Source organism: Artibeus jamaicensis, unplaced genomic scaffold (genome assembly GCF_021234435.1).
Source record: "Artibeus jamaicensis isolate MK-2021 breed Jamaican fruit bat unplaced genomic scaffold, CSHL_Jam_final contig_264, whole genome shotgun sequence".
Taxonomy (NCBI): domain Eukaryota; kingdom Metazoa; phylum Chordata; class Mammalia; order Chiroptera; family Phyllostomidae; genus Artibeus; species Artibeus jamaicensis.
The window spans coordinates 1,219,865-1,234,704 of record NW_026521576.1 but is presented as its reverse complement, the minus strand read 5'-3'; the positions used below and the strand labels follow the sequence as shown (position 1 = coordinate 1,234,704).

The following is a 14,840-nucleotide window of genomic DNA, read 5'->3' as shown; positions in this document are numbered from 1 at the left end:
GATTCCACATATAAATGAAATAATATGGTATGTGCCTTTCTCTGTATGATTTATTTCACTTATCATAATACCCTCTAGGTCCATCCATGTTGCAAATGGCAAGATTTTATTCTTTTTTTAATGTGTCAGATTTATTAAGGTATAATTTATAATTTATATATAATAAAGTATAGTAAGATGAATTTCAACAAATGCATAGTCCTGGAACCATCAGCAGTCTAGAGGAAGTATTTTCATCACCCCTTTGCTGCCAATCTCCTTCCTCCCAGGCACACTGAAGGTAGTAGTCACCCACTGGATACAGTGAGCTCTACAGTCCAATAACTACAACTTGGTCGAGGAACAACAAAGAAACCAGCCATCTAATCCACCAAACACAAGATACAACAGGAAAAAGGACTGTAATAACGCAGTTCTCAGTATGTAGGATACCAATTTGTGACCTTGTAGCACAATTACTGGGGACATTTAAACAACCCTATTTTACAGCTGCTGGGCCTTTTTACTCTCTTGGTTGAATCCCATATCCATGGGATATAAGCCCTTTTCATCCTTTAAGGGAGTCCCAAATAAGGCTATTTATACTGGAGAAAAAAATATGTGTGTGTGTGTGTGTGTGTGTGTGTGTGTGTGTGTGTGTGTGTGTGTGTTGTACCAACATACTCCTTGAGCCCTATCACAGATCTAGTAAAACTTCTAAGATTCTTATAAAATGTTCCCTGGGCTAGAGAAACACTGTCCTGTCACAATGCTAGTTTTACAAAGTCCACACAACTTTGAGTACATTGTGTTTCTGAAAAAGTGTTAGTTTCTGCTAACAGAAATGTTACTTTCTGCTAAAATAATGAAAATATCTAGAAGCAGTTCTATTTTCCCCTCTTCATTTCTTGAGCTCAAATTAGAATAATTAAAAAATAAGTTTGGCAAATGAATCCCCCCAAGTATCTGGTTACCTACTGTATTTGGAGTACTTTTAATGGCTATATCTAATGTATTTATATCTGGCTGCTCTAGATTGAAAAAATAAAGCACATTTACACTAAAAGGTAGCATTTGCTGTGAATTCTCCAGGTTACTTGCAACAGTCATGGTTTAAATAAAGGGGTTGTGTCCTGTGATCTTTGAAATTCAAATAATTTTTAAGTTGAAAACATAATTCTTAGAACTGCATTGACAGTCAAAACCGTTTATTTAAAAATCCTAAAGGGTATTTCTAGTTAAGGTAGAAGTGGTTCTAGGTTAATAGGACCAAATTTGACTTGAGACTCTATCCTTTAAATTGTAGGGAATGGGGGGGCAGGGAAGAGGTTACTGACGAAAAACATTATCTACATAGTTACTCAGTGTATAAATTTGGTGACAGAAGAGACTTTTAAGGACATGTTGGAATTTCAGAAGCAATTCTCAAGGAGCTTAATTTTGTTTTCTTGGATTTTAAAAATGTCTAAGTTTTTCATCCTTGATCTTGGGAGGTAGATGGTACTTTAAATGCCTCATATGAACAATTTTATACTCTACAACAATGGTTACATCTGCAGACATACTGAGCATTACTGTGGGAGAGAGTAGAGTAACTTTTGTACAGAAGGTCGGATATCTCAGTGCAAAATTAGCTGAACTGGCTCATTCATCTCTATGGTAACAGCTTCCTCTTCTTTTTCAACATTACTTAATATTTCCAAGTTCCCCACTTGCAGAAAATTTCACTCTGTCTTTTGGACATGGAAATTAACAGTCATATCTCTGATATGACTGAGATCTCAGTACAGGTGTACAAATTCATCAGAAGGCATATTTACTATACAGTTATACTCTTGTCCTGGAATTCCAAGTTGTTTAACATCTAAATCCATTCACTTCATTTCATGGTCCGAAAAGTTTTCTTGATTTGAAGCTTTAAATACTAGTGCTGAGGTGTCCACATTGTCTTCAGCCCTAGGGTAATGATGTCTTTGTTGCCAACATGTTAGTATTTTGGACATGCTGGTGAGGTTCACACCCATAGCCACTTTGCAGTCTCAGCATTATGTGTTGAAGCCTCCAGAGAACAGAGCTACACTAAAGAGGAGTGGGACAAATTCACATCACTCAGGCTGATGTCCCAGCAGGCTTCATTGATGAGGTCCTTAAGTGCCTCCAGTATCTTTTTTGTGGTGGAACCCTGGACCAGGCACATTTTGAATATGGTGGCTGAGTTGCAACGATGCAGCTGGGGATGAAGGGAAGGAAAAAGAGTGTAGCTGGCATAGGCTTCACAGGACGAGTTAGAAGGCTCACACAGCAGTGAGAGCCTGAGATCAAGGCTGATCTCCTATTTCATTCTTTTTTATGGCTGAGTAATATTCCATTGTCTATAGTACCACATCATCTTTATCAGTTTGTCTTATCAATGAACACTTAGACTTCCGGCCCAGATGGAGGCATAGATGGAAACACTTTACCTCTTTGCACAACCAAATTTAAGGACAACAAAGATTTAGAAACAAAAACACAACCAAAACAGCTAGAAAATTGAACTGTACTGAAGTCCAACAACAACAAACCATTCATCCAGACTGGTAAGAAGGGTAGAGTCAGCAGCCTGTGGAGAGGAGTCCCAGCAAAAAAAAAGTGGTGGTTAGCAGCCCCGGGAAGGCGCAGGGACAAAAACCCAGTAAGGCTCACAAGGTGGCTGGCTGACCAGGGACACGCATTTACATGAAGATAAACAAGGCAGGTTTAAAAACAGTCAGTGAGACACACTGCACAACCCAGTGCCCCAGCGATGGTAAATAAGGCCTAAAAGCACTGATTCAAAAAACTTTCAGGGGTTGAGGTGCTTGGGAGAGGCTCCCAGCCTCACAAGAGAATTCACTGGGGAGATCCACAGGGTCCTAGAATGTACACGAGCCCACACACCCAGGAACCAGCACCAGAAGGGCCCAATTTTCTTGTAAGAAGTGGCAGAGGGGAATGAAATCAGAGAGGAAGAGGAACAAGCACCATCGCTCCCTCTCTGACTCCAACCCCACATACAGCATCACAACCCAGCAACTTAGGTTGCCCTGCTCTGGTAAACACCTAGGCTCTGCCCCTCGTAGTGAACAGGTATGAACAGAGCAAAACAGTATGGCTCAAGCAGAAGAACAGCTCAAAGCCCCAGAGCCAATATTTCTAAGCAACATGCACAGTTCAAAACACTGGTGATCAGGATGCTCACAGAACTGGTTGATTTTAGTAGCAAATTAGATGAAAAAATGAAGGCTACACTAAGTGAAATAAAGCAAAATGCACAGGGAACCAACAGTGATGGAAAGAAAACTAGGACTCAAATCAATGGAGTGGACCAGAAGGAAGAAAGAAAAAAACAAATAAAAAAGAATGAAGAAACAAGAATTCAAAAAAATGAAGAGAGGCTTAGGAACCTCCAGGACACCTTTAAACGTTTCAACATCTGAATTACAGGGGTAACAGAAGGGGAAGAGGAAGAGCAACAAGTGGAAAACTTATCTGAACAAATAATAAATGAGAACTTCCCCAATCTGGCAAAAGAAATAGACTTCCAGGAAATCCAGGAAGCTCAGAGTCCCAAAGAAGTTCGACCCAAGAAGGAACACACCAAGGCACATCATAATTACATTAGCCAAGATTAAAATGAAGGAGAGAATTCTGAAAGCAGTAAGAGATAAGGGGACAGTCACCTATAAAGGAGTTCCCATCAGAATGATTTCTCAGCTGATTTCTCAAAAGAAACCTTACATGCAAGAAGGGGCTGGAAAGAATTTTCCAAGTGATGAAAGGCAAGGACCTACATCCGAGATTGCTCTATCCAGCAAAGCTTTCATTTAGAATGGAAGGGCAGATAAAGTGCTTCCCAGATAAGGTCAAATTCAAGGAGTTTATCATCACTAAGCCCTTATTTTATGAAATGTTAAAGGGACTTATCACAGAAAAAAAGATAAAAAATATGAACAGTGAAAGGACAGCAAACTCACAGTTATTAACAACCACACCTAAAACAAAAGCAAACTAAGAGGACAGCTAGATCAGGAGCAGAACCATAGAAATTGAGATCACATGGAGGGTTAGCAATAGGGGAGTGGGAGGAAGAGAGAGGGGGAAAAGGTACAGAAAATAAGTAGCATAGATGGTAGGTAGAAAATAGACAGGGGTAGGGCAAGAATGGTATGGGAAATGTAGAAGCTAAAGAACTTGTGACACATGGATATGAACTAAAGGTGGGGAATGTGGGGGAGGGGTTGTGCAGGGTGAAGAAGAATGAAGGGAGGGAAATGGGACAACTGTAATGGCATAATCAATACAATATATTTTTAAAAAGAGAAACTAAGACAAAAAAAAAAAAGAATGAACACTTAGGTTGCTCCCACCACGCCTTGGCTATTGTAAATAATGCTGAATTGAACATAAGGGTACATACAACTTTTTTTTTTTATTAAAGATTTTATTTATTTTACTTTTAGAGAGAGAGGAAGGGAGGGGGAGAGAGGACGAGAAACATCAATGTGTGGTTGCCTCTCGCATGCCCCTACTGGGGACCCAGCCTGAAACCTAGACATGTGCCCTGACTAGGACTCAAAGCAGCAACAAATTTACTCTGGCACTAATTTACCAGCAACCAATTTAGCTGGCACTAAATCCACTGAGCCACACCAGCCAGGGCAGCTTTTCTTAGTGTGTTTTTTTTCTTTCAATACCCAGAAGTAGAATCGCTGGGTCATAGCATAGTTCTGTTTTTAATTTTTTTAGGACACTCCATACTGTTTTCCATAGTGCCTGTACCAATTTACAATCCCACATCCCAAGGGGTTCATTTTCTTCACATCCTCACCAACACTTGCTGTTTAATCATTTATTGATGATAGCCATTCTGACAGGTGTGAGGTGATATCTGACTGGGTTTTGATTTGCATTTCCCTGATAATTAGTGCTGTTGAACATTATTTCACATGTCTATTGGCCATCTGTATGTCGTATACATACAGATGGACATCTGTATGTATTTGGAGGAATGTCTATTCAGGTCTTCTGCCCATTTTTAAATCAGACTATTTTTATGATGTTGAGCTGTATGAGTTCTTTTATAGTTTGGATATTAATACTTTATCAGATATATTATTTGTATATATTTCCTCCCATTAAGTAGGTTGCCTTTTTGTTTTGTTGGTTTCCTTTGCTGTGCAAAAGCTTTTAAGTTTGATGTCCTATTTGTTTACTTTTGTTTTTGTTGTCTTTGCCTGAGAAGTATCCAAAACAGATATTAAGACAAATGTCAGTTTATCACCTATGTTTTCTTCTAGGAGTTCATGGTTTCAGTCCTTACACTTAAGTCTCTAATCCATTGAGTTTATTTTTTTATTTTTTTTAAAGATTTTATTTATTTATTTTTAGAGGGGAAGGAAGGAGAGAGGGAGAGAAACATCAATGTATGGTTGCCTTTCATGCATCCGCTGCTGGGAACTGGCCTGCAGGGAACCGGCCTGCAACCCGGGTATGTGCCCTGACTGGGAATCGAACCGCGATTGTCTGGTTCGCAGGCCCGCGCTCAATCCACTGAGCTATACCAGCCAGGGCGAGTTTATTTTTTTTAATGTAGTATAAGAAAGTGGTCTAATTACAATTTTTGCATGTATCTGTCTAGTTTCCTCAGCATCATTTTTGAAGACACTATCTTTATTTTATATTCTTGCCTTTGTCATAGATTAATTGGCCTATAGGTATGGGTTTATTTCTCGGATCTCTATTCTGCTTCAATGATCCACCTGTCTGTTTTTATGCCAGTACCTTGCTGTTTTGATTACTATAGCCTGTTTTAAAGTCTACTTCGTCTGATATATTGGTACTGTAGCTTTTTATTTCCATTTGCACAAAATATTTTTCTATCCCTTATATTCAGTCTGTGTGTTTTTCTATCTGAAGTGGGTCTCTTTTAGGCAAAATATATACAGGTCTTTTGTTGTTGTTGTTGTCAATCCATTCAGCCACCCTATGTATTTTTTAAATATTTTATTTCTTTTTTATTTTTAGAGGGAAGGGGAGGGGAGGGGAGGGGAGGGGAGGGAAGGGGAGGGGAAGGGAAGGAGAAGGGAAGGGAGAGAAACATCAATGTGTGGTTGCCTCTCACATAGGCCCCATTGGGGACCTGGCCTGCAACCCAGGCATGTGCCCTGACTGGGAATCAAACTGTAACCCTTTGGTTCAGAGCCCAGGCTCAATCCACTGAGCTACACCAGCCAGGGCTGCCACCCTATGTATTTTGATTGGAACATTTAATCCATTTACACTTCAAGTAATTATTAATAGGTAAATAATTATTACCATTTCATTGTTTTCTGATTGTTTTACATTTTTGTTTGGGCAGTATTCTCCTGTATGTTGATGACTTTCTACAGTGTTTTGTTTAGATTCCTTTCTTTTTATTTCTTATATATCTCAGAGACTTTTGGTTTCTGGTTACCATGTACTGAATATATGCCAAGTTATATTTATAGCAGTCTACCAATGTAGATTTTCCCTTGAAATTGAATACATTCTAAAATCACTAGTTTTTACTAATCAATCTACATTTGTTTTTGTCATTATTCTTCTTACCCCTTAATCTATTGTAAGCATGCAATCTTCCTACTTTTGTCTTTAACCTTTTTACTAGATTAATAATTGGTTAATCTACTGTTTTTTACTGTTTGTCTTTGTAAGAACTTTTCCTTCCTATATTTTATTCATATTTTTCACATTACTTTTCTACTTAAAGTTCCTTTAACATTTCTGGTTTAGTGGTGATAAACTCCTTTAGTATTTTTCTTGCCTAGGAAACTCTTGGCCTCTCCTCTGATTTTAAATGACAGCCTTACTGGGTAGAGCAATCTTCAAGTTTTCCCTTTCATTACTTGGAATATTTCATGCCATTCCCTTCTGGCTTTCGGTGTCTGTTGGAAAATCAGCTGATAGTCTTGTGGAGTGCTCTTGTCCGTAACTAGCTGCTTTTCTTTTTCTACTTTAAAAATTCTATCTTTAACTTTGGGCATTTTAATCATGATGTGTCTCATTGTGGGCCTCTTAGGTTCTTCATGTTTGGGACTGCACACTTCCTCCATTTCTATGTCCATTTACTTTGCCAAGTTAGATAAGTTTTCAGTCATTATTTCTTCAAATAAATTTTTTAATTTTTTAAAAATATATTACTGGTTATACTATACAGTTGTCCCAATTTTCTCCCTTTGCCCCCCTCTACCTGGTACTCCAACTTCCCTCCAGCAACCGCCCCCCCCCTTAATTCATATCCATGGTTCATGCAGATAAGTACTGTGGCTTCTCCATTTCCTATACTGTTCTTAACATCCCCCTGTATATTTTGTACCTACCTATTCAAACTTCTTAATCCCTGCACCTTTTCCTCCAGGATTCCCCCCCCCAATGATAATCCTCCAAATGATCTCCATATTTATGATTATTTGCTTAGTTTTTTAGATTCAGTTGTTGATAGTTGTGAATTATTTTAATGTGTGTAGTTTTGATTTTCTTAAGTCCCTTTGAACATTTTATATAATAATGGATTAGTGATGATGAACTCCTTTAGATTTACCTTGTCCAGGAAGCACTTTATCTGCCCTTTGATTCTAAATAATAGCTTTGCTGGGTAGAGCAATCTAGGTTGCAGGTCCTTGCTTTTCATCACTTTGAATAATTCTTGCCAGTCTTTTCTAGCCTGCAAAGTATCTTTTTAAAAAAAAAATAAGCTGACAGTCTTATGAAAACTCCTTTATATGTAACTATCTGCTTTTCTCTTGCTGCTTTTAAGATTCTCTCTTAATCTTTAACCTCTGTCATTTTAATTATGATGTGTCTTGGGGTGGTCCTCTTTGGGCCCATCTTGTTTGGGATGCTCTGTGCTTCCTGGATGTGTATGTGTGCATCTTTCACCAAATTAGGGATGTGTTCTTTATTTTTTTTTTTTACATAAATTAACCCATTTATTATTGGCTGGCAATGTTTCAAATTGTGGAGCTTTTACTGGTCTTTCAATTCCTTCAGTCTTCTGATGGCAGACTTTACTGTGACAGCAGAAGTGGTGTTGTAGGTCCAGGCACCACCAGCAACCATTTTCTTGCAGGAGCCACAGTGCCAGATCCCCACCACTCACCTCTTCATCTTGGTTTTGCCACAGAAGGAGCAAGGTATACCTGGTGCGCTGGCTGATCTCAATTTTCTTCACCATTTTCCTGGGAGGCGCCATTAACAGCTGCTGTATTTACCAGTGATTCAGACTTTCTTGGTGCATTTAGCCATTTTGCCGCAAAGGAGGCTGGACCCCAAGAGGAGGTTGTCTTTATTTTTTTCAAATAAGTTTTCAATTTCTTGCTCTTTCTCTTCTCCTTCTGATACCCCTATGATTTGGATGCCAGTATGTTTTAAGTTGTTCCAGGAGCTCCTTAGCCTATCCTTGTTTTTTTGGATTTTTTTTTATTCCTGTTGTTCTGATTCTTCTTTACATTCCAAATCATTGATTTAATTCTCAGCTTCATCTCTTCCTTTGTTGGTTGCCTGCATACTTTTATTTCACTTAGTGTAAACTTCATTTCTGCCTGGGTCTTTTTTATGCTGTTGAAGTACCCAGTGAGTTCCTTGAGCATCCTAATAACCAGTGCTTTGAATTCTGCATCTGACAGATTGATCATCTCCATTTCGTTTAGTTCTTTTTCTGGAGTTTTGCTCTGTTCTTTCATTTGGGCCATATTTCTTTGTCTCATTTTGGCAGCCTTCCTCTGTTTCTGTGTATTAGGTAGAGTTGCTATGACTGTACCTAATGACTCCCTGTGTTAGAAATGTGGCCTATTATAGAAAAGTACACTAATAAGTTGGATGGGGTGGAGCCTTATGTAATCACCAAGGCACAACCAACCGTGCCACTGCTCTGTGGCTCTGTGGCTCTATGTGGGGAAGGGCTCAGGAGGAAACAATGCCACTGCCTGACATCTGGAGTTTTATCTTGGAGGAGGCTGTGTCCCAATACTCACCCTGATGCCACTCATTTCAATTTCTCCCTGTGTGCCACTGGTACTCTTTTGGCTGTTGCCCTGGTGCTGAAGCCCAGAGGGAATGAATCTGCATAAGTTCAGTCTATTGTGGGCCCTTTAAGAAAAAACTCCTTGAGAATTCCTCCATTTCTTTTGCCACCCTAACCCCCACTGGTTTTTACAGCCAGAAATGATGGAGACTTATTTTCCTTGCACTGGAGCCCTGGAATGGGTGGTCTGGTGTGAGGGTGGGATCCCTTACTTCTGAGGTTTCCCTCCCGATTTTTATCTACTACACGTAGGTGTGGGATCCCGTTCCTCGTCTCCGTACCTCTCGTCTCCATGCTTCTCTGTGCCTCTTTGTATCTCCTCGCCTCTCCACGTGTCTCTGTGTCTCCACCCCTCCTACCCATCTGGATGAAGGTGGCTTTAATTCCTTGGTTATCAGACTTCCATACAGCTTGATTTTCTGATGATTTGGGGTTGTTTTGTAACCTAGTTGTAATTTTTGCTGCAGTTGTGCATGGAGACAAACCGTATTTATCTATGCCTCCTTGAGTAGATCTTAGTTTCTAATACCATTCTTCAATAAGTGAAACAAAGATTCCTTGGAAAAATGGCTGACTCTAGGACTGGGACAGGAAATACATGAGATACATGGAGTATCCTCTAATGTCAGAAAGTAAAGAAATGTGCTCCTGCTTCCACATCCTTAACCACACAGTTGTTATAGCTCTTCAAACAGATTTTCAATCCCTCTCCCTACCCTCTTCTCCTTCTGGGACTCCCATTATGTGAATGTTGGTACACCTGACATTGTACCAGAGTTCCCTAAAAACTACCCTCATTTAAAAATTTTTTTCTTTTTGATGTTCCAATTAGAGATTTTTCTATTACTCTGTCTTCCATACCACTGATTCAGTTCTCTGCTTCATCTAATCTGTTGTTCGTTTCCACTAGTGTATTCATTTCAGTTACTGTATCTTCAATTCTGATTAGTTCCTATGTTTTCTATCTCATTTTACCTGTTTTCTCCTTATGTTCTGAGTTCATCTATTCTCCCATAGTTCAAGGAGCATTCTCATAAACAGTGTTTTGAACTCTATCTGGTAGATTGTTTATCTCCATTTCACTTATTTTTTTTTTTTTCTGGAGTTTTCTTATTTGGGACATGTTTTTTCGTCTCTTCATCTTGGGCGATTCCATGTTTGTTTCTATGTAGTAGGTAGATCTGCTATATATCCCAGTCTTGACAGAAAGGCCTTATGTAGGTGTTCTGTAGGGCTCAGTGGCAGTCAGTCTTTCTGGTGTTCTAGGGCTGTCCTCTGTGTAGGTTGTGTTGGGCCTCAGTTGCTGCTGGTAAATCAGTGGGTGGAGCTGAGTCTTCAGCTGATTGGCTGTGAGGGCTGGCTATAACTACATTGGACCAGCTGTAGTTATGTGGGGGCCGTCCACATGACATAGACTCTGATGCCAGCTGAGGCTGCCTTTCAGGTGTGTCAGTTATAGAACTGGTATCATCTAGAGTCTCTTGGGAGGGGCCCCAGTGGAGGCCAAAGTCAGCTACCATTTGTGCCAGGCTTGGAGGTACTTGGGAGAGGCTACGCTGAGAACCAAGACTAGGTGCCACTTGTGCTAGGGCTTGTAGGTGCTTAATTGGAGATATGTTACAGGCCAAGACTGGCCACTGCTTATGCCAGGCTTGGGGCCAACTGTTGGGAGTTACAGTGCAAGCTGAGACTGGTCACCATTTGTGCTGGGCTTGGGGTCACTTGTCAGAAGCTATAGTGCACACTGAGGTCTGTCACTGCTTGTCTAGGGTTCAGGGGCAGCTGCCACTTATGTGGGATTTGTAGACATTTGAGAAAATCTGCAGCGCAAAACTAGAGCACTCCTGTGAGGTTTGCAGATTTGGGGGCAAGTCCACAGCACAAGCTGAGGCGAGCTGATTTTGTGGAGTAGCCACTGGAAGACACTTGGGCCAGGCACGCAGATTGGATAAAACAAGGTCTCAGGAAATTACCAGTGAGGGGTGAATGGTATTAGTCAAGTTAATGGAAAGCACAGATTTGGTGCCCACCTTAGCTGGGCCAGCTAAGTGGGAGAGCTCAACAGTGGTGTCTGCCAGGACTTATCTTTGGAGAGTGGTGCCCAATCCCTACCCCTTCAGCCTCTGTCCGAAAGTATGTCAATTTAGTTTCTTCCCATATGTCTCAGGCACTTTTCAAGCTGCTGCCGCTGTGCTGGTGCTCACTCAGAGGAAGTTTGTGAGCAAGTGATTCTGTGTGTGGCCCCTTTAAGGGCAGCATCTCATCGCTGGCAGCTCTTTTTCTTGGACAGAATCCCGGATGGTTTTCACAGCCAAATGTTATAGGGACTTCTCTTCATGGCTCTGGTACTCTAGGCTGGGACTCCTAGCGTGAGGGCAGGACCCCTTGTTTCTCAGAGGGGGCTTCTGCAGTAGAGATATCCCTCCTGTTTCTTAATTGTCACACTGTGTGTGGGACCTCCCCAGGCCACATGTCCACCCCTACAATCAGTCTTGATGTGGCTTCTTTATATCCTTTGTCATAGGACTTCTGTATAGCTAGTCTTCATATGGTTTTCAGTGGTGATACTTCTATAATTTAGTTGTAATTTTGGTCAGGAGGAGGTGATTTCAGAGGTTACCTACTCTGCCATCTTGACCAGAAGTCTATTTCTTAATGATTTTTTGATTTATTGGTTTTACAATTCTAGGCTGCTTGGTGCAGCTGAAAGGCTATTTCATTTTATCCCTATAAATTAATTTTAGAAACTTTATTCTCAAATAATCTCCTATTTTCAAACCTGCTATAGTTGATTTGCTACCTCTTAATATAAAGAGCAGACAAGAAAGATGTTCCTGATGCTGCTCCTCCTGGCAGTCCAGAGGCAGAAACTCATGGGCAGGACTCAGGGCTTGAAAGTTTGGAGCTAGTCAACCAGATCCTATGTCCCCATTTCAACACTTCAGAATGCGTTCGGAGAGGCAGGGCACATACCAGGAATAACAAGTGTCACAGTGACAGGAGAGGTAGGTGCTTCATACACACAATCGCTGGTCATACTGTTAGCTCTGTCCATACAGTGTACCATTTCTGTCTCGTTATTCCACTTTTATTTGCTCATGACAGGCTGCTTACCTCTCAGAGATACAGTATTTGGCATGACTAAATTCAACTAATATTGTTTTCAAAGCCAACACCCATACACTGTCTGCCTGACAGGCCCAAACCAATGAAACTCCGTCCAATCTCACCATTTCCCCTGTGATAAGCATGCAAGCATGTGGACTGAGGCAGGGTCTGGTGATGGCATATCTCTGAGGGTCTGGGATCTTAGCAGTTGCTACTTCCAGCCCCAGGAAGTCTGGGCATAGTAAACGTCTCCCTGGTCAATCCCCTTCCATTCAAATGCCAAGAGGTACAATTCAGGACAAAGGAAGAACTAGGTAAGAAAAAGACCAAGGATAAACCAAATGACCAGATAACCAGTCTCCAGAGAAATTAAATAATCACTCTTTATTAAAAATAAATAAGCCCTCTTACAGGAAAATAGGAAAGTAAGTTGCTTGACTCCTGGCTTCTGAGATAGAAACCACATTCAGAATATATTCATTTACAAAAAAAGATATGTAGATTATCAAAACTGAAATTTAAGAACTTCAATATACATTGTTTCTATGAAAAATAAAGACTAAAAGCAATAATTCATGTCAAAGGCCACAGGTTAGAAAACTGATTTTCCTTTTGAGGCTCATTTTAGCAAACCCTCCAATCTTCCTGCTGAAAGGCCATGTCCTGAGGAGGGCCCTCCCTCCCTCCCGCTCTAATGCTGGCTCCCTACAGGGCTGAGTCACCATAACTAAGAGGACACCAGGACATCAGCCACATTACTCCCACTGTCCACAAACTAACTTCGCTCAGCTCTTCTGCAATGGACATGATGTTTCCTCAGGAGCAGAAGACTCAGAATACCACATTTTCCAGTGTTTTCCAGATTCACAGTGTGCTCAGAGGGCTTTTAGGAAAGGTTCAGTCAGCATGCCTGGGTGCTTATTCATGGGGCTTGCACTCTGAATGTCACAAAGGCTGCTTCCTGTGCCTTCCATGCTGCTACTGCCCCAATTAAACACATTATAAATACATTACATCAACGAAGAACTAAGAAGGAACACAAAGTTGTTTAAAACTCCTTATCCCAAATACACAAACACAAAAGAACGCTTCTTATAAATTCAGATTCATCATCTGAGAGGTTGAAGACTCCAGAGATTCTTCTAACTCCAGGGCACACTGACTATAGGCTTCCAGATGTTTTCTCCAGACTTCAACTGTAAATGAGAAAGCAGCACAACTATGAATAGGCAGAAGCAGTCAGCACAGTCTTTAGTGGAAAGTGTACTGTTCAGAGGCTCAGTCCCCTGGGTGGGGTATGGCATGAGTTCAACCCACCATCTCCAATGCACCCCTGAACCTCCGTTGTGAGCATTATCAATCACACCTCAGCATTCAGTGACCTTATCGATCTTGTGCCAAGGATATAGCTGTCCTTGCAGTCACTCTCTCTGGAGGCCATCTGACCACCGGTCTGAGAACACCTCTCAGACAATGGACAGGACTGACTGGGCCTTCCGAATCCAGGGCTATTGCAGAGTGGCTGTGCTGCTCTCCCAGGCACCTGGACTCTTTAATCAAAGTCTACAAAGACTTGAAGGACACTTTGCCCAGACTCAGACCCTCCCCAGCACTCACTGTAGTATGGCTCTTCTGTCTTGGGAGAAGCCAGGGGACTATCTTCTGCTGAGCAGCTGGTGCCCTGCACAGGTAGGCTGGTTGGGGCCTGCAACCCAGGCTCTTCTGCCAGCTCCCTATGTACATTCTCCAGCATGGTCTTATATGCCTCCCGCGCAGCCATCGTCAGCTCAACCATCTTGTGGAATTGGTCCTTGGACAGAAGTGAGTGCACAGGTGATGTCCCCTGGCCACAGAAAACAGGGCTCTCCTGCAAACCACAATGGCACCCTACACAGAGAAGGCTGACAACTGCCTAAGTTGCCGCCCTAAGAGAACAGGGCACCTACGGCACTTCTGTGGCAGCAGTAATCCCAGAGCTAAACTTGGAATCATCCTTCCTTCCATGCTATTATGGAAACAAAGTCCACTGAGGCTGAGTGGCTCTGCTGGGCTGTCTGTGGACCACACCATCTCTATTGCCTCCCTCCCATATGCAGTGCTGACAAACTGGAGCCTCTTCCCCACTCACCTGGGCCCCATCATAGCTGAAGATCCCCACCACGCTGACAGGAACAGCTTTGTTCAAACTGCGCCCCAGAGCTTTGCGGTTGAGAGCAAACACAAAGGGAATGTTCTGTTCACAGGCATAATTGATAATGGTGTGCAGGGTGTCATCCAACCCACCTGTCCAAGGACAAGGAAACATGGTAGGAATACTGGTTGAAAGGGCTTTTGCTACAAACAACAATACTCTCCAGATACCTTCTTTACTCCAGTCAGTGGCCTGTGCCAGATGTCACCAGGAGAAAACAGGTCACTGCAGTGTAAGTACACTATTCCTCTCAGCCATGTGGAAGAATTCACACAAAAAACCATTCCTTAGTGTAATAAAACATGTCTACATTGAGTCACCAGCTGGCATTACACCTAAAAAAGTCTTAGGAATATTTACTAAACACTCACTAAATGTCAGGTCACTGTTCTAACTTTCTCATGTATCTTCACAAATACGTGAGAAATTCCTGTATCTTCATAAAACACTCCACTTACAGATGGGAATCTGCAGCAGAGA

The 14,840-nt window shown here is 41.5% G+C and overlaps 1 protein-coding gene and 2 pseudogenes across 9 annotated transcripts in view; all 3 read right to left on the bottom strand.

Annotated features, from left to right (window-relative positions):
• Positions 1-1,240: 1,240 nt before the first annotated feature.
• On the bottom strand, positions 1,241-7,288 carry LOC119063414 (proliferating cell nuclear antigen-like; annotated as a pseudogene).
• A 669-nt stretch (positions 7,289-7,957) lies between these two features.
• LOC119063424 (60S ribosomal protein L37a-like) lies at positions 7,958-8,283 on the bottom strand (annotated as a pseudogene).
• A 4,251-nt stretch (positions 8,284-12,534) lies between these two features.
• SECISBP2 (SECIS binding protein 2) overlaps positions 12,535-14,840 on the bottom strand; it is a 39,320-nt gene continuing 37,014 nt past the window's right edge. For 6 of the 9 annotated variants that reach the window (XM_037164729.2, XM_037164732.2, XM_037164733.2 and 3 more), the window contains 3 exons: positions 14,298-14,452; positions 13,787-14,036; positions 12,535-13,365 (listed from right to left, as the gene is read on the bottom strand). In XM_037164729.2, coding sequence (XP_037020624.2) covers positions 13,262-13,365; positions 13,787-14,036; positions 14,298-14,452 — 509 coding nt within the window. In that variant the 3' untranslated portion in view covers positions 12,535-13,261. The remainder of the gene's footprint in view (positions 13,366-13,786; positions 14,037-14,297; positions 14,453-14,840) is intronic. The other 3 variants (XM_037164731.2, XM_037164736.2, XM_037164730.2) reach the window with 2 other exon arrangements.